Below are 18,883 nucleotides of genomic sequence, written 5' to 3' on the forward strand. Positions count from 1 at the left end.
GGGAGGGGGGGGGATGGGCATTTGGCGCGAATGTTTCCCCCATTTTGGGGGTTTTTCCAAGTGAGGAATTTGCAGATCCCCGGTTGGGCTGGGGGGCGGCGGGGGCTTTTGGGGTGGGGTGGCCTGGTTTTGGGATCAATACCCGCCAGTTGAGGTGGGGGGGAAAATGGGAGGGTGGGCCCCCCCCCGTGGATTCGGTAGGGGGGGGGGCCCCTTCCCTGGTTTATGGTTGGAGGAAGGGGGTGCCCGGAGAGGGGAGAGGGGGGGTGGGCCCCGGGTGGGTTTCGGGGACGGGGGAAAGGGGGGAACCCCTTTCCCCGGTTTGCCCTTGCCCGGGGTTGAAAGGGGGAGGGCAAAGGGAAAGGGGGAGAGGGGCGGGGGGAGGGTTGGGGGTTTGGGCCGGAAGTTATTGTTTTTTATTTTTTTGGGAGGTGGAGGTAAAGGTGGGTGTGTGTGTGTGGTGTGGGGAGGGGGGCCGGGCCCAGAGGGTGTGTGGCTTTGGGTTTGCCGGGTGGTTGGGGGGTGGTTGTGGGGAGCCCGGGTGTGAATAGGCTTGGTGTGGGGTTTTGGAGGGTGAGTTGTGGGTGTATGTTTTGTGGGGCGTTTGTGGGTTCAAGTGATGTGGATGGTTTGGGGTTTGGGAGGGTTGTGTCCCTGGGTGGGGGGTGGGCCAAGGGACGGGTGTTTTGGGGTTTTTACAGCACCCCAAAAGTGCCCCGTAGGCCGAGAAAAGAGGTGTTTCCCGGTTTCATTGGCGGGCCTTCCTGTAATTTCCCCAAGGGGCCCCTTTTTAGGGGGAAGATTTGGTTGTGACAACCCTTCCCCTTTTGCCGCCCCCTTTTAATTTTTGGGTTTTACGTTGGTGGATTCGCCCCCCACCCGAGAAGGGAGGGCGGGGGGCGGACCCCGGGTTGGGGCCCGGGGGGGGGTGGGAGGGAAGATGGAGGTAAAGCCCAGTGGTTTGGTGGGGGGTCCGATTCGTGAGGGGGGGGTGGGGGCCGGGGGATTGGTGAGTGTGTGTGTTGGGAGGATTGGACCCCGGTTTGGGTATTATTGTTTTTTGTGTGGTGTGGTGTAGGAGATTGTGGCGTGATTTCGGGGGTGGGGCCGGAGGTTTTTCGAATTTGGGATTGGTTAATGGTATCCCAAAAAAAAAAACCCTACCCCTCCGATGGGATGGGCCTTGGTGGGTGGTTTCCATTGTGTTCCCTCGTTTATTTGGGTGGGTTTCTCCCGTTCGGCCAAAAGGAGGGGAGGAATTTTTTCTTTGGGGGTCGGGTGTGCCCTTTGACCCGAAGGTTGTGGAGGGAAAAATGGGATCCCAAAGCTGATCCCAAAATTTTTCCCTTTCGGATCCCAAGGGGGAGGTGGGGGGAGGGCGGCTGCTGATTTGGTGTCCTGGGAAGCGGAGGGGTCAGCTGGATTAGGGTATGGTGTGGGGAAGAGGGGAATTGGGGGAGGGACAGAGCCGGCGTTCCCCCTGGGGGTTTGGGGGGGATGCCTGGGGGGGGACCCCTGTAGTCGGGGGGAGGGGTGTGTTGAGGGGGGGAGGGAGGGCCTGCCCCTTCCGACTGGGGCCCCCAGGGAGATCCCGGCCCCAAGTTCCTCCTTTGGAAATTCCCGTTTATTTCGGCCACATTTTGGGGCCCGGCCCCTTCAGGGACAAATCCAGATGTTAAAAGTGTTTTAGCCCTTTCCCTTTACCCCCCAGGTGTTGCATAGTTTTGTTCCCGTCCCTAGTTTCTGGTCATAATTTCCCCGGGATAGGGGTGTTGTCCCGGAGCCCGTACCCGCGTTGTCCCAGGGCCGAAGGGGGGGTCCGGACGGATTAGGCCCGTGTCTTCCTGCCCCCCCCGAGCCGGGAATTTGGGCTTTGGCAGAAGGGCCCGGTCCCTCCTCCCCCGAGTCCCGGGGCTCCCGGGTTCCCGTTTGTTTTTAGGCCCACGTCCCGGGGTCTTGTACCTGGTTTTGGCCCTGGGCAGGTTTTAAAGGAGGATAGCAATTAAGGCCGGGCCGAGCGGAATGGCCGCCCTTCTCGACTCCAAAGAGGGGGGCCCAGAACAACTCTACATCTGGATGGAGAAGACCACCGCGGGCCGGGTGAGGGACGGGGCGGGGCCTCGCCGGGAGGGGGGGCGGGGCGGGGCCGGGGGGAAAGGGAGGGGAGGGACCCTTAACAGCCCCTGTCCCCAGGTCTGGCCCTGACAGACAACTTACCCCCGTTGCTGGAGGAAGAAACGGAGACCAAATCCTGGGAGGACCCCAGGCCGGCCCCTGCAGTAAAGATCGGCCGTGGGGCCCCAGCCCAGCCCCTCCCCCCAGTGTGGCTGGCCCAGCGTGAGCACCTGAGCCATGCTGAGGTTGGGGGCCCCAGGGCCCTGTTGGTGGGTATTGAGTCTGGGGGAGGGGTGGGGGGGCCTGAGGTCCTAGGCCCAATCTTAGCCAGAGCCAGGGAACTTTTAACAGGTCCACGATGGAGAGGAAAGAAGGCTTTGGACCAAGAACTCTGGGGTTTTCAAGATCATTAATGGTAGAGGGCCTTCTAGGGTGCAATCAGGGAGATCTGAATCCAATCCGCCCCGCCCTCGTGGGGAGACCTTAAGTTTCCTCCAAGAAAAAAGACCCCTTTATAGCCCATAGGGTTGTTTAAGTGGAGAAAGGTAAAAATTTAAAGAAAGAGGGAGATTTAGGGATGTTTTGTGGGGTAGGGAGGGTCGGGGTTTTGGTCGTGGATTTGGGGTTATTGGTGGGGGATTGATGGGTGTTTGGATAAGGTGGGTGGGGTGCGTGGTTTGGGATGGCGGTGGTTGGTTTTAAATGTAGATGGTGGTTCACAATTGGTGAAGGTGGTGGTTGGGTTTTAATTGTTGTGGGGGGGGTGATTGGTATTGATCGTGGTGTGTGGTGGTGGTGGAGGGGAAGGAGGGGAAAAAGGGAAGGGAGGAAAAGGAAGGGAGAGAGGAAAGAGGAGAAGGGGGTGGGGGGAGAGAGAAAAGAAGACGGAAAAACAGCAGGGGAGAGAAAGACAGGAGGCAGACACAAGAGAGAGAAAAAGACACACAAGATGAAGAAAGAAGGAGAGACAGACAGAGAAACAGGGAAAGATGAGATGGGAGACAGAGGGGAAGAGAAGAGATGGGAGAACAAAGATGGAGACATAGGGAGGAGAAAGAGGAGAGAAATCTTAGCCAACCTTGCTTTTGCCCTCCGCCCCTCTTCCTCCAGACTTGCCCCTGAAGAAGGAGGGGGGTCTCCCTAAGGGCCGGTCCTGGAGGCCCCTATGTGGAGAACAGGAGAAAAGAAAATAGAACTGAAGGAAGAAGAAACCATCATGGACTGTCAGGTGGGGTGGGGGGTAGAGACTAGGCCCCCCCTAAAGGGCAGGTGTCCTACAAATCCCTCCTCCCGGCTAGTTTTGGGTTACCACCCAGGATCTCCCCCAGCCTACACGCCCCAGGTCACCCTGATCATCTTCCCAAGATGTCCCTCTCCTGCTCCAAAAACATCCTCCATTGCCACCATCTGTAAGAGATCCACATCCCTGCCTTGCCTTCAGGCCTTCTCCTCCCAGGGGGTCTCCCACCCAGTTCCTTGTGTTTTGGGCTTTCCGGTCCTTTGGGTTAGCTGGCCCCCTTTCCTTTTCCCCTTGAAGCACCCTATTTGCAGCCCGGCCTTTCCAGGGATCTCTCCCCCTTTCATCCGGAGCCCTTTTTCCCCCTCACCCCCACTCACCCCTGCTTGGGGGAATTTCCCACCCCTCCTCCATCAGCCCCGGGTCCTTCCCTGAACACCGGTCTTTCCTCCCCCCGAAACAGAGATGTTAGAATTTGGCTTTGGGTCGAAATGCTTCCTGCCGGGGAACAAAGCCAAAACTGGGACCCTCCCTCCCCCCATCCCTTCCCACCCCCTCAAACCCCCCCAGTTTGCTTTTAGGGCCGTTTGTCTGAACCTTTTCCTGGGGACCAAGGAGCCCCACTGCCAGGGGCCTCCCCCCCCAGGTCCCTTACCCGCCTCCATTTCCCGCCCGGGTTTGGCCTTTTGTGGCCCGGGCCTGGGGCCCTGGGCCCAGCTTCTTCCCCCCAGGGGTGGGACCCGGGGTCAAGCTGGGAATTTAGCCAACTCGAATTTGGGAAACTGGACCGCTTAAGGCCCCAGCCTGCTTTTCGGGTTAGGGCTGGAAACACTCAGGCCCCAGGACCTCTCCCTTCCCCAGCCCCCCCAGGGGCTTTACCCCTTCCAGCCCTCTGTCCTGGGAGGCCTAGCCATTGTTCGCCTGGACCGCCTTTTCCCTCCCAGGCCCCAGTCCGTTGGGCCTTTGGTGTTTGGGAAGGGGAGTTCCCCCAGGTTTCCCCAGGCCAGACTGCCTCCAGCCCCCACTGCCCCCTCCCAGCCCGTCCCGTTTTCCTGGCAGGGGGTCCCGGAACGCCAAGCAGCCCCTTGGAGGGGGGTTCGGGAGGAGCCCGGAGGGTGGGGGGAAGGGGCCCCCCCTCCCCCCACTTGGGCTAAAACGGCCCGGGTGAGCCCACCACACCCCCCCAAGAGGGGAGGGGGGGCCCGGGCCCACACGCCCTCTTTTCGGGGGGCCAAACACGCTGGGGGCCGGTGGGGCAAGGCGAGGGGGCCGGGCAGGCTCGGGCCCCCAGGCAGGGGTGGGGGGGCCTGACAGCCCCTTTCCCCCATCCCCCCCCCCCCCACCGGGGAAAGTTATAAGAAGGGGGGTCTGGGAGTTTACCACTCACCCCCCCCCTGGCGGGGAGGGGGGAAGCGGGGCCCACGCCCCTGCCCCCCCGGGAAAACCCCCGCTGAGCCGGGGGGGCCCGGGGGGGTAGGAGGGCCCAGGGCTGGCCGGGCGGGGCCCCCCCTCCCCCCCTTGGGGGAGTGGCGGGTGGCCCCGGCCCAGCCTGGGGTTTCCCGGCCCGCCCCCCCGGCCCGGGGGGAAGTTTCCCGAATTTTTAGAGTAAGAACAGGGGGTTGGAGCCCACACCGTCCACTAGCCCCCCTTCCCCCCTTCCCTGGGCCGGGGGCCCGGGGAAGCCCCCGGCTTAGGCCCCAGCCCCAGGGGCGGGGAGCCCAGGGCCGCCCTGGGGGGGCGGGGCCGGGAGGAGGCGGCCCAGGGCCCCCGGGCCCAGGGGCGCCCGTGGCCCGGCTCCCCTCCCCCTCGGCCCGTGGGGTGGCTGGGGGGCTGGCCCAGCCCCGTCCTGCCGGCGGTTGCCCTGGGGAGGAAGGCGCCCAGGGTGGGGCTGGGCTAAGTCCCGCCTGAGCAAAAGAACGGCTTACCTAAGCCCAAAGAAAGACAGGAACCCGTTTGTTTCCCGGAAGAAAGAAAGGGCGAGACAGGGGAAAAAAGGGTGGAAGGACAGAAGGTGAGAGCAGAGACAGAAGAGTGGGGGTAAGGGGGGACCGGGACAAACTAAAGCCCCCAAGGGCCAACAGTAAAAGGAAAGAGCAAGGAAACAAAAGGACGTCGGGAGTAAAGAAAACGAGGCAAAAAGGGTGGGGACTGGGCGAAGGAAAAAAGAAAAGAAAGGGGCGAGATCCCAAAAGCCGGGGGTGAAACAAGAGCTGAAGCGAGAAAAGGACGGGCCAGGACTGGAAGTTAAATTGGGGATAAAGAGATGACCACAGACCGGCTGAAAAGAGACAGGTTAAACAGTCAGGATCAGAATATTTTGAGGAGAAAAAAGTACCCACAAGACAGAAAAAAAATGAGGCAACAGGAGTCAAAGAATTTAAAAAGGGCAACCCAAGGGACCGTGAGGGAGGGGTAGGAGAAGGGGGGAAAATTCCCAGGGGTTCCCGGCTTGGCCCCTTGTTCCCTATGTCTAATAAATTTTCCCCGAGGCACAGGTCCCCAATCCCTTTATTCTGTTCGTGGTTTAAAAACGGGGGTTGAGGACCCCTCTTCTAGGCGAGGAACTTCCCCTCCCCGGGCCCTTTTAGAGGGGTTGCCCCAAAGCTGGCCAGGTTCTTCAAAAGGGTTGTTAATGGGGGGGAACACGGCCCCGGGCACCCCCTTTAGTCTGGGGTTCGAGGGGCGGGGGCCCATTACCCTGGGTGTCCCTTTCCCCAGGAGTTCCCATAACTTGGCCCCAAACCACTTAACCCCCGACCCTTGGGGAAGGGGACCTCCAGGGGGGCTTCTGGTACTTTTTAAGGAACTGTTAGAATTTTCCCAAATTTGGAATTCTATCTCTTCCTGCCCTTTGTTTCACTATAAAATAGATAATAATAATAAAATTTGGGGTAGAACTTTCCAATTGTATAACACCCTTTTTATTCTCTATTTGGTTCTGAACCCTGGGAGGTGAGTGCTATTATCCCCATTTTGCAGGTAGGAAACTAAGGCAAAGGGGTGAAATGCTTGCCCAGGGTCACATGGGCCAGTAAGTTTTCGGATGTCTAGTCACCACTGGCTGCCTCTCATGGCATCTAGGGGTCCTCCCAGCTCTAAATGTCTGCTCTTCACATTTGCTGTTTCTATAAAGCTAGAGAACTTTAGAACTGGGGGGAGTTTTTAGAGCCTGAACCCCCTCATCCTACAGGAAAACAGGAGAACTACCCGATCTGGAAGTGACTTTGGGAACTGGTAGTCAGGTTGAACTCAGACTCATGACAAGGGCTCTTCCTCAAAGGGTGATTTAGTAGGGACAGGGAAGCCACCCCCATGCCTGGACACCTGGAGGAAGAACTGTCATGGGGAATCCCAGAATCATTGGCGTCTGGAAAGGGGCTTGGGGACGGCCCGATTATTTCACAGAGGTGTAAACTGAGGCAGGGAAAGTGATCATAGAGCTAGTAAGGGACTCAAAGCCAGGGCTTTAACTAACTCAGACTTAGGAAGGGGACCTCAGGGGCCTTCTGGTTTATCTTTTTTATTCCATAGATGAACTGAGAAATAAATAAATAAATATACACACATATATATAGTATAATATACCACCTATATATACTATACTAATCTATACACTATATACTATACTACATATAATATGATATTGTATATATGTAGTATAAATATATACACTATATGTATAGGTGAAGGAACTGATAAAAATAAATATACAATACACATATAGTATATAATACACCACATATACATAATACTATATACAGTCTGATATCTATAGTATAAAAATATAAACTATATATAAAGGAAATGATTATATACACACACACAACATATCTATAGTATAATATACCACAACACACAAATATATACACTATATATTATACTATATATAGATGTAGATATAGCACAAATCTATACACTATATAGGTAAAGGAACTGATTATATATATATATATATATATATAGTATAATATACCACACAATTATATTTAACTATAAATTAACCATACAATTAATACAAGTAAAACAACTGTAGAAATATATTTACATATATACATTATATACAATTAACATATATAGGAGTGAGGGAACTGATAAATACACATATATATAGTATAACAGCCCATATTCATATACACTACACTAATAGATAGGATATATTATGCCATACATATACAGCCTAACTACTATAGCATGATCCCTCCGGGTGTGGGTAAGGGACCCCTGCAGGGACTGCAGAGTGGGACGGGGCCTGGGACCTTTCCCCAGGGGGCCAAGGCCCCCAGGAGCGGGAAGCCGGTCCGCTCGGTGAGGAAGCCCCCTGGGGGGGTTGGGGGCGCCCCGTCCCGGGGACCCGTCCGGGGTTGGAGGGGGGGGCGGGGGTTAGAAGGGGCGGGGTTAGGCGGGGGGGGGGTTAGGAGGGCGGGGGCAGGGTTGGGGAGGAGGGGTTGGGAGGCGGGGCGGGGTTAGGCGGGAGGGCGGGGGGAGGGAGGGCGGGGGTTAGGAGGCAGGGGCGGGTTAGGCGGGGAGGGGCGGGGTTAGGCGGGGAGGGGCGGGGTTGGGGAGGGAGGGCGGGGTTAGGAGAGCGGGGGCGGGGCTGGCCGCCGCCTCCAGCTCCCGGGGACGCTGAGCCCACTCTGGACCCCCCTCCCTCCAGGTCACCCCTCCTGTTTACAATTCACGGTGAACATGACGGCAGCTGTGAGGACGTACCGCTGGCAGTGCATCGAGTGCAAGTCCTGCAGCTTGTGCGGCCCCGGAGGAACGAGTGGTGCCCCCGCCCCCGGGGGCCGGCCCGGCCGCCAGGGGGAGCCCCGGCGCCGTAGGCCTCAGGGCCTGGACCAGGGGCCCCGGGCCAGGCCGGCCGGGCCCCAGGCCCCAAGGCCCCGGGCCCAACCCCGGGCCTCCCTCCCCCCCCCCCCCCCAGGGGCCTGGGGCCCCCTCCCGCCTGCCCCCGCCGCCGGGTGCCAGCCGCATGGGTCTCGCCCCCCAGGACCAGCTGCTATTCTGTGACGACTGTGACCGTGGCTACCACATGTACTGCCTGAGCCCCCCCATGGCCGAGCCCCCGGAAGGTGAGCGCGGAGCGAGGGCGCGCAGGGGGCGGGGCCGAGACAGAGGGGCGGAGCCCTGGGAAGGGGGCGGGGAGGAGCCGGGGCGTGCCGGGGGCGTGGCGGAGCCGGGGAGAGGAGGAGTCGGGGACGTGGGGCGGGGCCTTGCCGTCTGCCTGACCCGAAGGCCTCCCCGCAGGAAGCTGGAGCTGTCACCTGTGTCTCCGGCACCTGAAGGAAAAGGCATCGGCCTACATCACCCTCACCTAGGCCCGGCCCCCCCTCGCCCCTTCCCTCGCCTGCCCATCCCCCCTCCCTGACTGAGCCCCACCCCCAGGCTGGGGCCCCCCAAGGGCCGGGTTCCCCTCCCCCGCCGAGGGGAGTATGTGCCAGCTCCAGCCCCCCTCCCCCCTGGGCGGGGAAGCTCGCCCTGCCCCCACTCCTGGACGGCGGGGGCTGGGGATGCTGCTCTCCTCAAAGCCATAACCTGCCTCCGGGCGGGCACTAGGGGGCGGGCGCCGGCTAGGGAGGGGAAGGGGCATGGATGGAGCCTTTTTCTAGAGAAAAAGACAAAAAGTTAAAAAAAAAAAAAAAAGACAAAGTAATATATACAGAGACCTATACACCTTGGTGGGCCTGGACGGTGGGCACCTCCCCCCAGTTTCCCACTGGGCACTGACCCGGACCAGCGCCCGCCGGCCCCCTCCCCTAATTCCCTGGGGAAGCTGGCGGCTCGGGCCCACCCCGGGGGCCCACCCCAGTAGCGGGCACCGTTTCCCACCTCGTGCTCTGGGAGGCAGGCGCCACGCTTGCCCCTTTTCGGCCTGCCCCCTGCCCCTTCCCGCGGTGCCCGCCGTGGGCGTTGCATGATGTGAACCATGGTTTTTCAAGTCCTGTTCCCCCTGCCCCTTCCTTGTGCCCGCTCCCCCATGCCCAATGCAAACTGTGGGCAGGGGCCGGGCAAGGTGGGCCCCGGAGCTCGCCAGAATGAGAAGCACAGAGTTTGCACCCGGACTGGTTTTTTTCTCCCCATCCCCATCCCCTCGCCAGGCAAGGACCAGACCCCTTGGCAAGGGGGGTCCCCTGAAACCCGATGCCCGTTGAGGGCGGTTGGCGAGGGGGGCAGCTGTTTCTTGTGGTCGTGTGTGTTTCATTGTTGGGGTATCCAAAAGACACTGGGTTTCCCGGGCAAGTGGGCAAGGCCGGGGAGAGGGGGGTCCTGGGGGGCCAGGGCGCCATGGGCTGGCCCTGGCTTCCTGGCACCATGGCCCCATCCCCCCAGCTCCCTGTACAGCCTGTGCCCCCCCTTGCCTGCCTCTCCTGTGGATCACCCTGTTCTGTGTATTAAACTGGGCCTGGCCCTGCTGCGCCCTGGCCCATGCCTCCTTCTGTGGGCACCTGGGGGGGGGACGATGGGAGGGGGCCTGGGGCCCTGTCCGGCTTTTGTCTGCTGCTCTTCCCTAACTCCTCCAGCGCCTCCTCGGTCTCTCTCCCAACAATCCCCCCCCCCCCGCCTCCCTCCAGGCTACGGCAGCACCTTCTCCAACCCCCCCTCCCCCGTGCCTCCCCCCCTTCTGGCAGCCCGTCACCCCTCCCCCATCCACCCCAGGAGTCATCCTCAGGCATCCCCTTCCCTGCCTTCTCCCGGTCTTTCCCCGTCACCCTGCCGGCCCCATTTCCCTCGCCTCTCCCCCTCCCCCTCTCCTTGTCTCCCCATCTTCCTCCAATCCTCATCTCTTCTCCCGGCTTCTCCTCGTCCCCCACCCCCTCCTGCCTTGCTGGGAAGAGAAGGGAAGGAACGGGGGGATGGGGTGAGAGAGACTGAAGCACCCCCCACCCCACCCCCCTCCTCACACACACACCCAACCAGCTGTGGTCGCCCTGGCAACGGGCAGCTGCTGCAGCAAGAGACAGACAGAGGGTGGGAAGTGGGAGAAGGGATGGGGGGGCAGGGAGAGCAGCAACCGCCCCAGGTCTGTCCAGGGTCCCCCCGCCCCGTCAGTATTCTAGCCCTAGTATTCTAGCCCTACTGTGTGCACCTCGCTGCTGCTGGGCAGGGCCAGACTGTGTGGAGACAGCAACCCATCCTCCACCTCCCCCCCAAGAGCCAAGGACGGGGAAGAAAGGAGGGGGAGGGGAGAGACAGGTTAGGAGCAGCCCAAGTGACCTGGTGGGAGAGACCGAGACAGGGGAGAGAGAGATGAGAGACACAGAGACAAAGAGATGAGAAGGAAGAAAGAGAAAGAAAAAAAACAAAAAGAAAAAAAACAAAAAAAAAAAAAAAAAAGAAAGAAAAAAAAATTTAAAAAAAAAATAAAAAAATAAAAAAAAACCCGAAAAAAAAAAGCAAGGAAAAAAAAAAAAAAAAAAAAAAAAAAAAAAAAAAAAAAGAAAAAAGAAGACGGGACAAAAAAAAAAACAAAAAGAAAAAAAACAAAAAAAACAGAAAAAAACAAGAAACCAACCCCAACCGAAACCCACAAAACAACCCTTTATCCCCCCCCCCAAACCCGGGCAACCCCGGGGCGCAGCCACGACCTCAAGCCAAATGCCAAAGAACTGGAAAAACAAGGAACAAAACACCCCTAGGGTTAAAACTCCCCAAACCCCTTCATTCCCCCCCCTCCAACTTTACACCCCGGGGAAACCCAATCCGGGGTGGTCCCACCCACCCCTCCGGGCCAGGCCCCCTTAGGGCCCCCCCCATATAAAATTCGGCCCAGAGGTTCCTTGGGGCCAGGGCCCCCCCTCGGAAATTCACCCTCAGACCCCCTGGCGGCCATGGGGCCCAACCCCACCGGGCAAAATGGGGGCCTCCACTTACCCCCCTTGAAACCCAAAGGGAAACGCCCCAAACCCGGGGCCAACCAAACTTGGGGGGAACCCCTTTTTGAAATTTCCCAGGACAGGGCCCTTCAAACCCCTTTCGGCAAAACCAATCCTTTTACCCTCCCCAAAACCCCTTAAACCACACAACCCCCCAAACCCAAATCCCGGAGGGCAGGATTACTAATTCTTAAAACCTTTGGCTTGGGGGGCACCACCGGGCCCAAACTCCCAGGGGAGGGCCTCCCCCTGGGGAAAACAAAACGGGCAAACCCCACCGCCAAACCCCCCCCTCCGGCCCCCCGGGCAACCCATCCCTCAAACCGCCCATCAACAGAAGAAAAACCATTTTAAAAATTTTTTTCTAAACCTAAAACAACCCAATCCAAACAGGGGTAACAAACAAAAAAAAAAAAAAACAACCCCCCCCATTTTAAAAAACCCAAACGGCCATCCTTTAAAAAAATTTCGCCCAACCGTTTAAACCTGGGCCAAAAAAAACAATTTATTTAAATCCCAAACCAGAAGCCAGCTCTGCCCCAAAAACTAAACCCGAAATTGGGGCAAAAAGCACAAGCCCTGGGGAACCAGCCCTTAAACCCCCCCCGGGAGGGGCCCCCCCGGGCCCCCAGGGGGGCAAAGGAAACTCGGTTTTCCATTTTCCCAACCAACAACTGCTGGTTAAATTACAGGAAAGGAAAAACCCCCTTCCCTTCCCCCTTTTGCCACATCCCAAAAACAATTTTTTGGGGGTCCCCCCCGCACCCCCCGCAGCAAAAAACCGGTCTGCCCCCTTCGTTTCCTGGGCCCAATTTCTTTCCCCCAAACTTCTAAAGGCCCCCACCTCTCCGACCCCCAAAAATTCCCCGCCCCATCCCCCCGCCCCACCTCAAAGGGGTTTAAAATTTCAAAAATCCCCTTTTGCCCCACAAATTACTTTTCGGGGGGCTTTCAAAAAAATAAAAAAAAAACCCCAAAAAAAAACCTCCCCAGCCCCAAAAAACCAACACCACCGCCCCCCCATTCCCTAAAACCCACTCCCCTGGGTCCAACCCCTTTCCCCGCCCAATCCCTCCCCAATTCTCAAAAAAAAACCCCCAACCCCCCCCCTTTAAAAAAGGGAAACGACATTTAAAAAAACCCCAAAAAACCCCACCCTTTCCCCCACTATTCATATTTTTCCAAGGGGGAAAAAAACCCCCCACCCCCCCCAAAACTTTGGGAAAGAAACCTTTCTCGTAAAAAAACCTCCAACAAAATTTGGCTCTCCCAATAAAGAACTTTCCCTACAATTGGGCCCCTCTTGGGTTTCTTTCTTTCCCTTTGGAAAAGGGCTTTTTCCAAACGAGGGGAAAGGGGAAACCCCCCACCCCAGGGGGCCAAAGGTTTCTGTAGTTGGGCCTGGCCAGGGGCGGCGGGGCGTTTTAGGAAAGACTGGATATGGGGAGGGCCCGGGGTCCTTGGTTGGGGTCCCTTTTCCGCCCCCAAAGGGGGCTCCCGGGCCCCTCCGGGGCCCCCGGGGGGGGGGGGGGGCCCCCCGGGGCCGGGGCGGGACCCCTAGGGCCCCCTGGGCCCCACAGGGGGGCCCTAAACCAGCCCGGGGAAAGGGGGGGCGGGGCCCGCAGTCCCCGGCTCCCTTTTTCCCCCCTGGGAAAGCCGGCCCCCCCAGCGATTTGGCGCCGGGCCCCGGGCCCGGTTTCTGCCCTGGGTACCCCTTGGGGCCCCTTGCCTGTTTCCCGCGAAAGGGAGGGGGGTGGGGGCGGGCGGGGAGGGGCCCCCCGGGGGGGTCCCCCCCTTCTCCCTTCCCCTCCTTGCACGCTACATACCTCCGCTGGCCTTCCCAGGGGCCAAGGGGCTTCCGGGGCGGGGGAGGTCGGGGAGGCCCCCAGGGGACCCCTCCGGGGCAGGGCTCCCGGGAGCCCCTTTAACGCCCGTCCATCGGCCCCCTCCAAGGGGGGTGCTCCCCCTTGGGGTTCCTGGGCTCCCCTGGTCCTGCCAGGAGGTCTCCCACTCCCCTGCCCACTTCCCCGTGCCCCTCCCCCTCAAAGCACCCTTTCCCGGGACCCCTTCCCTCGCTCCCCCCAGAGGGGCTTCCAAGGGCCGACAGGCCCAGGGGGGGGGGGGGCCCCGGGTTCCGGGGGCTTGGCCTGGGCCCCCAGGCCTGGCCCTCTCCCAAAATCAGCCCAAGGCGGGGGGCCCCTTCCTCTCCGCTTCCAACAAGCAGGGCCCGGGGGAGGGCCCTGGGCCTTTTGGGGGGGCTAGCCTCCCGGGAGGAGGGGCGGGAAAATCCCTGGGCCCCGGTTGGGCGCAGTCTCCTGCTGGAGCACTTCAGAATGCTCCCGACTAGCGTTCCCACCGATTTCTGTTTCCTCCCTAGGACCCGGCCTACCTCGTTAACAGCTTTTCAGGTCCCTTTGGAAGAGTTCTGGGGGGGGGGGGGGCTCTCTGCCTGGCTCTCTGCCACCCCGCCCCCCTCCAAGCTGCCAGGTCCTCCTCTCACCCTCCCCCAGAGCTCTCCAGATCCCTTCTGGCTTCTTGGCCACAGCCCTGGGCCGCCATCTCTCCTCACCCTCAGCCGGAACTTCCCGCTCACCCCTGGCATGAACTCACCAGCGCCCCCTGAGCCCACCGCCCTCCCCAGCGAATATCTGTCGCAGGGCCCCTTGATCCTCCAAGGCCCTGCCTGGCAGTTAAGGGGCCTCTCCCCTAGCCACCCCACCAGGCACGTACACCCCTGATCCCAAAGCGTCCCTCCTCTTACTGAGGCCGGAGGCGTCACGTTCTCTGCTCTAAGACCCCTGCTGGCTCCCTATTACACCCCCCCCCCAGAGCAGAGGTGCAGGGGAAGGGCTCCTCCAGGTCCCCAGGATCAAGTCCAAAGTGTCTTCAGAGCCTTTCAGAGGAAGGGTTCTCTTCCCCAGCCTCTTACACCTTCCTCCCTGGACCATGCAAGTCCGTGAGCCGGGACCCTCTCCCTCAGCTCAGGCTCTTCTGGCTGTGCCCCAGGCTTGGAACGTCTCCCTCCCCTGCCCCAGCCACTGACCTTCCCGGCCCCCTCTCAGTCTCCCTGACAATCGCCCTCAGGCAGCAAGCCTTCCCGGTTAAGGACCCCCCATTTCTCCTGGCTGAGCCTGCTTTGCGCACACTTGTTTGCACACTGTCTCCCATTGGTCCCTGGCTCTCTGGGGCCAGGAACTGGCTTTTGCTGCTTTCTGCGGCCTCTGTGCTCAGCACAGGGCCTGGCACACAGTTGGTGCTCAATAACTGCTCGGAAACCTGTAAGTCCTAAGCCCAGCCCCCATAGTCGCCTTTGGCCAGAAGCCTCCCCAAACTTCCAGGCCCCAGGCACAGAAGGGGCTTCTGAGAGCGACCCTGGCACTGAACGGCTGAATGCGGCCGTTGCCTGGTCCCGGGCCCGCCACAGAGGGAGGAAGCCCCTGGGACTCTGGGCCCTGATGTCTCAGAGGGCGGCTGTGGGTAGGAGCGGGGGCTGTCCTTCTCAGGCAGCAGCGGCGGCACTAAGGGAGCCCCCAACGTCTGGCAGGTCCCTCAAGCGCGATGCCTCTGCCGGGGATTGCTCCCGCCCCCCCCCCCCATCCTCGCTTCCCCACAGACACTGTACCCTCCCAAGGGAGAGCCAAAGCCAGCTGCACCTCCCTGCTGACATCTGTCTCCCTCCCCCAAACAGAGGCTTTAGTCCCTGCTTCCAGTCTCCTCTCTCCAACCTCCCCTATTCCAGCTGCCAAGATAGTTGTCTGTGTCGCTCACTCAAGAACTACCGGTGACTCCCTGCTGCCCCTAAAACCACCCGCCCGCCCCTCAGCTCCTCAAGGGAAGGTCCAGTTGACCCTTCAGCCCCTTCCTTGCCCCTTTGCCCAGCTGTGCCCTCTCAGAACCTCCATGCCCGCGCCCTTGGTTCTGGGGGGGTGTCCCCCGGCTCCCAGGCAGACCCCACAGATGGAAGGCCCTTGAGAGCAGGGCAGACGCCTTGGTTTGAGCTCTGCCTTCCCAGGGCCATGTGGGGAGGGTCAGAGAAGTCTCCCCTGGGCCCTGCACCTGGTTCTGACCAGCGCCTGTCTGTGCCAGCCAATGTGATGCCGCCCTGGGCAGGGACGCCTGGGGTCTTCCTGGGTATGGCTCCTGCTTAGGAACACAGCAGGCACTTCGTAAATGTGGCTTGGGGACGCTCATCCTGAACCTGAGGGGGTCTCACCTCATGGTGGGGGTCGTGCGGGGGGTAGTGGGCGTCCTCTCCAGGCTCGAGTGGACCGGGCTGTGTGCTGGTGCAAGGCCGGGGCTCAGGGCCGGGTCATTGAGAGAGAAGAGAGAGACAGCTCGCTGCACTGTGGGCGGAAGAGAGCTCCAGTCAGAGCTAGCCCAGAAGGGGGCGAGGGCCTGGGGTGCACGTCCCCCGGCTCCAGGGAGCTGCAATCCTGGCAGCCACTAACAGAGGTCCCGTGGTTAGAACGGGAGGGTCCCGAAAGCAGGGACGCTGTGGGGGCCGAGCACGGGGCCCGGCCCCCTATGGCCCCTGCAACACGAGCTCGAGGGTTGGCCATTGCCCTGGGCTGGGAAGCAGATGGAGCCGCTCCTTCCCGCTCCAGCACACACGGGAGAGCAGATCGGAACCGGCAGCTGGCTTCTCTGCCCCCAGGCCCACAGCAAGGCCTCAAGGGGTCCTCGGTTGTCCGGCTCCCTTCTTCCCCTGCTCCCACTTCTGGAGGGTGGAGAAAGGGCCGGGCCTGAAAGGCCTGGGGGGGGTGGGGCACGGCGGTGTCTCCAGGCCCAAGTGAGGCTACATCCCAATAAAGGAAGGCACAGACGGGGCTGCTCTTCTGCTCTCTAGAACCTCAGGAGCAAGGTGGGCAAGGGGGGAGGGGAGGGGTGTGGGGAGCTCCGGCTGCTGGCTCTGCCGCCTGGGGAAGCACTCGCCCGCCCCGCCCTGTCCGATGTACCTGCCAACGGCCCGGATTTCAAGCCTTGGCTGCCCGCCTCCTCCAAGGCCGAGGGTCCCAGGGCCGGGCGATCCCGCTCGGGCGCAGCGCGTCCCCCTCTGCTGCTCCTCCGGAGAGGAGGCTCTGGCCAGGCCCCACTCTCTGGTGCAGCTCTGGGAGGAGGCCCAGGGAGCGCCAGCTCTGACAGGTTGGGGCAGATCCCCCCTGGGGACTGTGCGCTCTGTCAGACCTGAACGGGCAGTTTCTAGAGGAGAACAGCGATCCAAGGCAAGCCCAGCAGACAGAAAATGCGCATCCCGAAACAGAACTTCGGGACAAAGGGAAGTCAACACATGCTAGGTCCAGTGCTTCTTTCTGTTTTGTTTTTCTCGCTCTCTTGTGGTTCTTCCCTTTTGATTTTTCCCTCCCAATGTGATTCATAAAGGAATGTGCATTAAAAATAAACAAACTAATTAATAAAAAAAAAAAGTAAACGGAGGGGGGCAGGGAGGGAGGAGAGGAGGCTCACTTCCTCCACATGTCCTGGTTGCTAAGCACTTCTGAGGCACTTATTAATCTGTTCGGACATTGTAACGATCTGTGTCCGCTTCTCACCGGCTTGTTAGTCGGAGCAGGAGCAAATGTAGGGACTTCGGCGAATCGGCTTTTCAAGGAGAAAAAGGTGACGATGCATTAAAGATGATCCCGGGGTAAGGGTGGAGCACATGCTCCATTAGCCAAAGTGATTTCACGCTATACTGAGAAAAGCCCGAAGCCGGAAGTAGGGAGCAGACCATCCAATCACGCTCTGTGTGGTCAGACCCGACGGGCAGCACTGCTTGTTTTTGGGCTTCACACTGTAGAAAGGACCTGGAAAGTGCCCACAAGAGGACAGCAGCCAGGATGGGGGAGAGAGGGCGACGGGCTCCAGTGGCGAGAAGGAAAAAACCGGTGCTGCTTGGCCCCAGGGGCAAGGACAGAGAGGAGCATCGGGGATGGAGTCGTATGTGGCACCAGAACAAATCCAAGTAAGCCAGAAGCGGGCGAGTTGCCTTGGGAAGAAGCAGTGCCTCCCCTGCAGGGCATGGATGCCGCCGGATGGGACCGATTCCAGGGACAGGATGGATTCAAAGGCCACTGAACGGAGATCCAGTGATTCTGTGGGACCACCTCGATCACTGTGACTTTTACCTGACAATCAATTTCCGATTTTCATGCCTTTGTCATCGTTGTTCTCCCTCTTTGCCTCTGAATAATGCATTGTGGGTGGAGTTGTGAACGGATCCAGACGTTCTGGAGAGCAGTTTGGCATAAAGGACAATCAAACTGTGCATCCCCTTTGGCCCAGCAGTGTCTCTCCTGGGCCTGTATCCCAAAGAGATCTTAAAGGAGGGAAAGGGACCCACGTGTGCATATTGTTTGTGGCGGCCCTCTTTGTGGTGGCCAGAAAGTGGACACTGAGGGGGTGCCCCTCAGCTGGGGAACGGCTGCATAAGTTATGTATGTCATGGGATATAGTTGTTCTGTAAGAAACAACGAGCAGACTGATTTCAGAAAGGCCTGGAAAGACTTACATGAACTAAGCAAATGTTGCAGAACCAGGAGATCATCGTACACAATAACAACAAGATTATGTGATTGACTGGAAAGGAGCCGGCTCTTTTCAACAACGCAACATGATTCAAGGCAATTCTGCTAGATTTGTTAACGGAAAGCGCCGTCTGCACCCAGAGAGAACTATGCAGACTGAAGGAGGAGCAAAGCACAGTATTTTCACTTCTTGTTTGTTTTCTTTCTTTTTCATGCTTTTTCCCTTTCAGTCTCATTTTTCTTGTACAAATATGGAAATATATTTAAAAGAACTGCATATATTTAATCTATGTCAGATTACTTTCTGTTTTGGAGAGGGAGGGGAAGGAAGGAAAAAATTTGGACACCAAGTCTTACAAAAATGAATACTGCAAACTAATTTTTACGTGTATTTGGAAAAAGAAAACACTACTGAGAAAAACAAATACCCCCTTCAGGTACTTCTTGTGGTTGTTGGAATTTCAGTCATAAGCCCACTTGGGGTTTTCTTGCCAGAGATACTAAAGTGGTTTGCCATTTCCTTCTCTGGCCCATTTTACAGATGAGAAAACTGAGGTAGAGAGGCTTCACTGACTGGCCCAGGGTCATACAGCCAGGAAGTGCCTGAGGCCATATTTGAAGCCAGAATTCCCGACTCAGAATCCTTCCCCGTGCCATCTAGCTGCCCTTACATACTTAATTTTTATTTCTCTGTGGTAGAATATAAACTCCTCAAGGGCAGGGCCCATCTGATGCTTGCTCTGCATCACTTAGGACCTGGGACGATGGTAGGGGTTTAATGAATGGTTGAATGGAGTGGGATTATTTTGGTCTCATCTCCATTTTCCCCTCAGAGCAACCGGCCTACAGGCAGTAAAGAAATATTTGCCACTGCAGATGTTAAGGAACGAATCAGGGAAGAAAACAAGGTCAGCTCCCTTCAGCTGCACCGTGACAGTGCCAGCTGCGGGGGGAGGCGGGCAGAGGTCTGCTCAGCGGCGTGGCCTTCTGGGTGGTTTGATCTCAGCCAGGGGGGTTCTGGGAAGCTGCAAGGGTCACGCTGATTTGGGACTGTGTAAATGCACTGTGGAGGAGTGCGGCTTTATGCAGACTGGGCCAGCTTCCCTTTTACTAGAAAGAAGGGCTGTTGGGGG

The 18,883-nt window shown here is 58.8% G+C and overlaps 1 protein-coding gene across 2 annotated transcripts; it reads left to right on the forward strand.

Moving 5' to 3' along the window:
* The first annotated feature begins 7,933 nt into the window (after positions 1–7,933).
* Positions 7,934–10,623, forward strand: DPF1 (double PHD fingers 1). Of its 2 annotated transcripts, XM_031963163.1 has the most exons (3): positions 7,934–8,122; positions 8,277–8,424; positions 8,600–9,774. In XM_031963163.1, the coding sequence occupies exons 1-3, from the start codon at positions 8,039–8,041 to the stop codon at positions 8,668–8,670; spliced, it is 303 nt and encodes a 100-aa protein (XP_031819023.1). In that variant the 5' UTR covers positions 7,934–8,038; the 3' UTR covers positions 8,671–9,774. The 2 variants fall into 2 exon arrangements, with proteins under 2 accessions (XP_031819023.1, XP_031819022.1); XM_031963162.1 differs by lacking the exon at positions 7,934–8,122 and having other exon boundaries at positions 8,302–8,424; positions 8,600–10,623.
* The last annotated feature ends 8,260 nt before the right edge of the window (positions 10,624–18,883 follow it).

The sequence above is a fragment of the Sarcophilus harrisii genome, chromosome 3 (genome assembly GCF_902635505.1).
Source record: "Sarcophilus harrisii chromosome 3, mSarHar1.11, whole genome shotgun sequence".
Classification (NCBI taxonomy): Eukaryota; Metazoa; Chordata; class Mammalia; order Dasyuromorphia; family Dasyuridae; genus Sarcophilus; species Sarcophilus harrisii.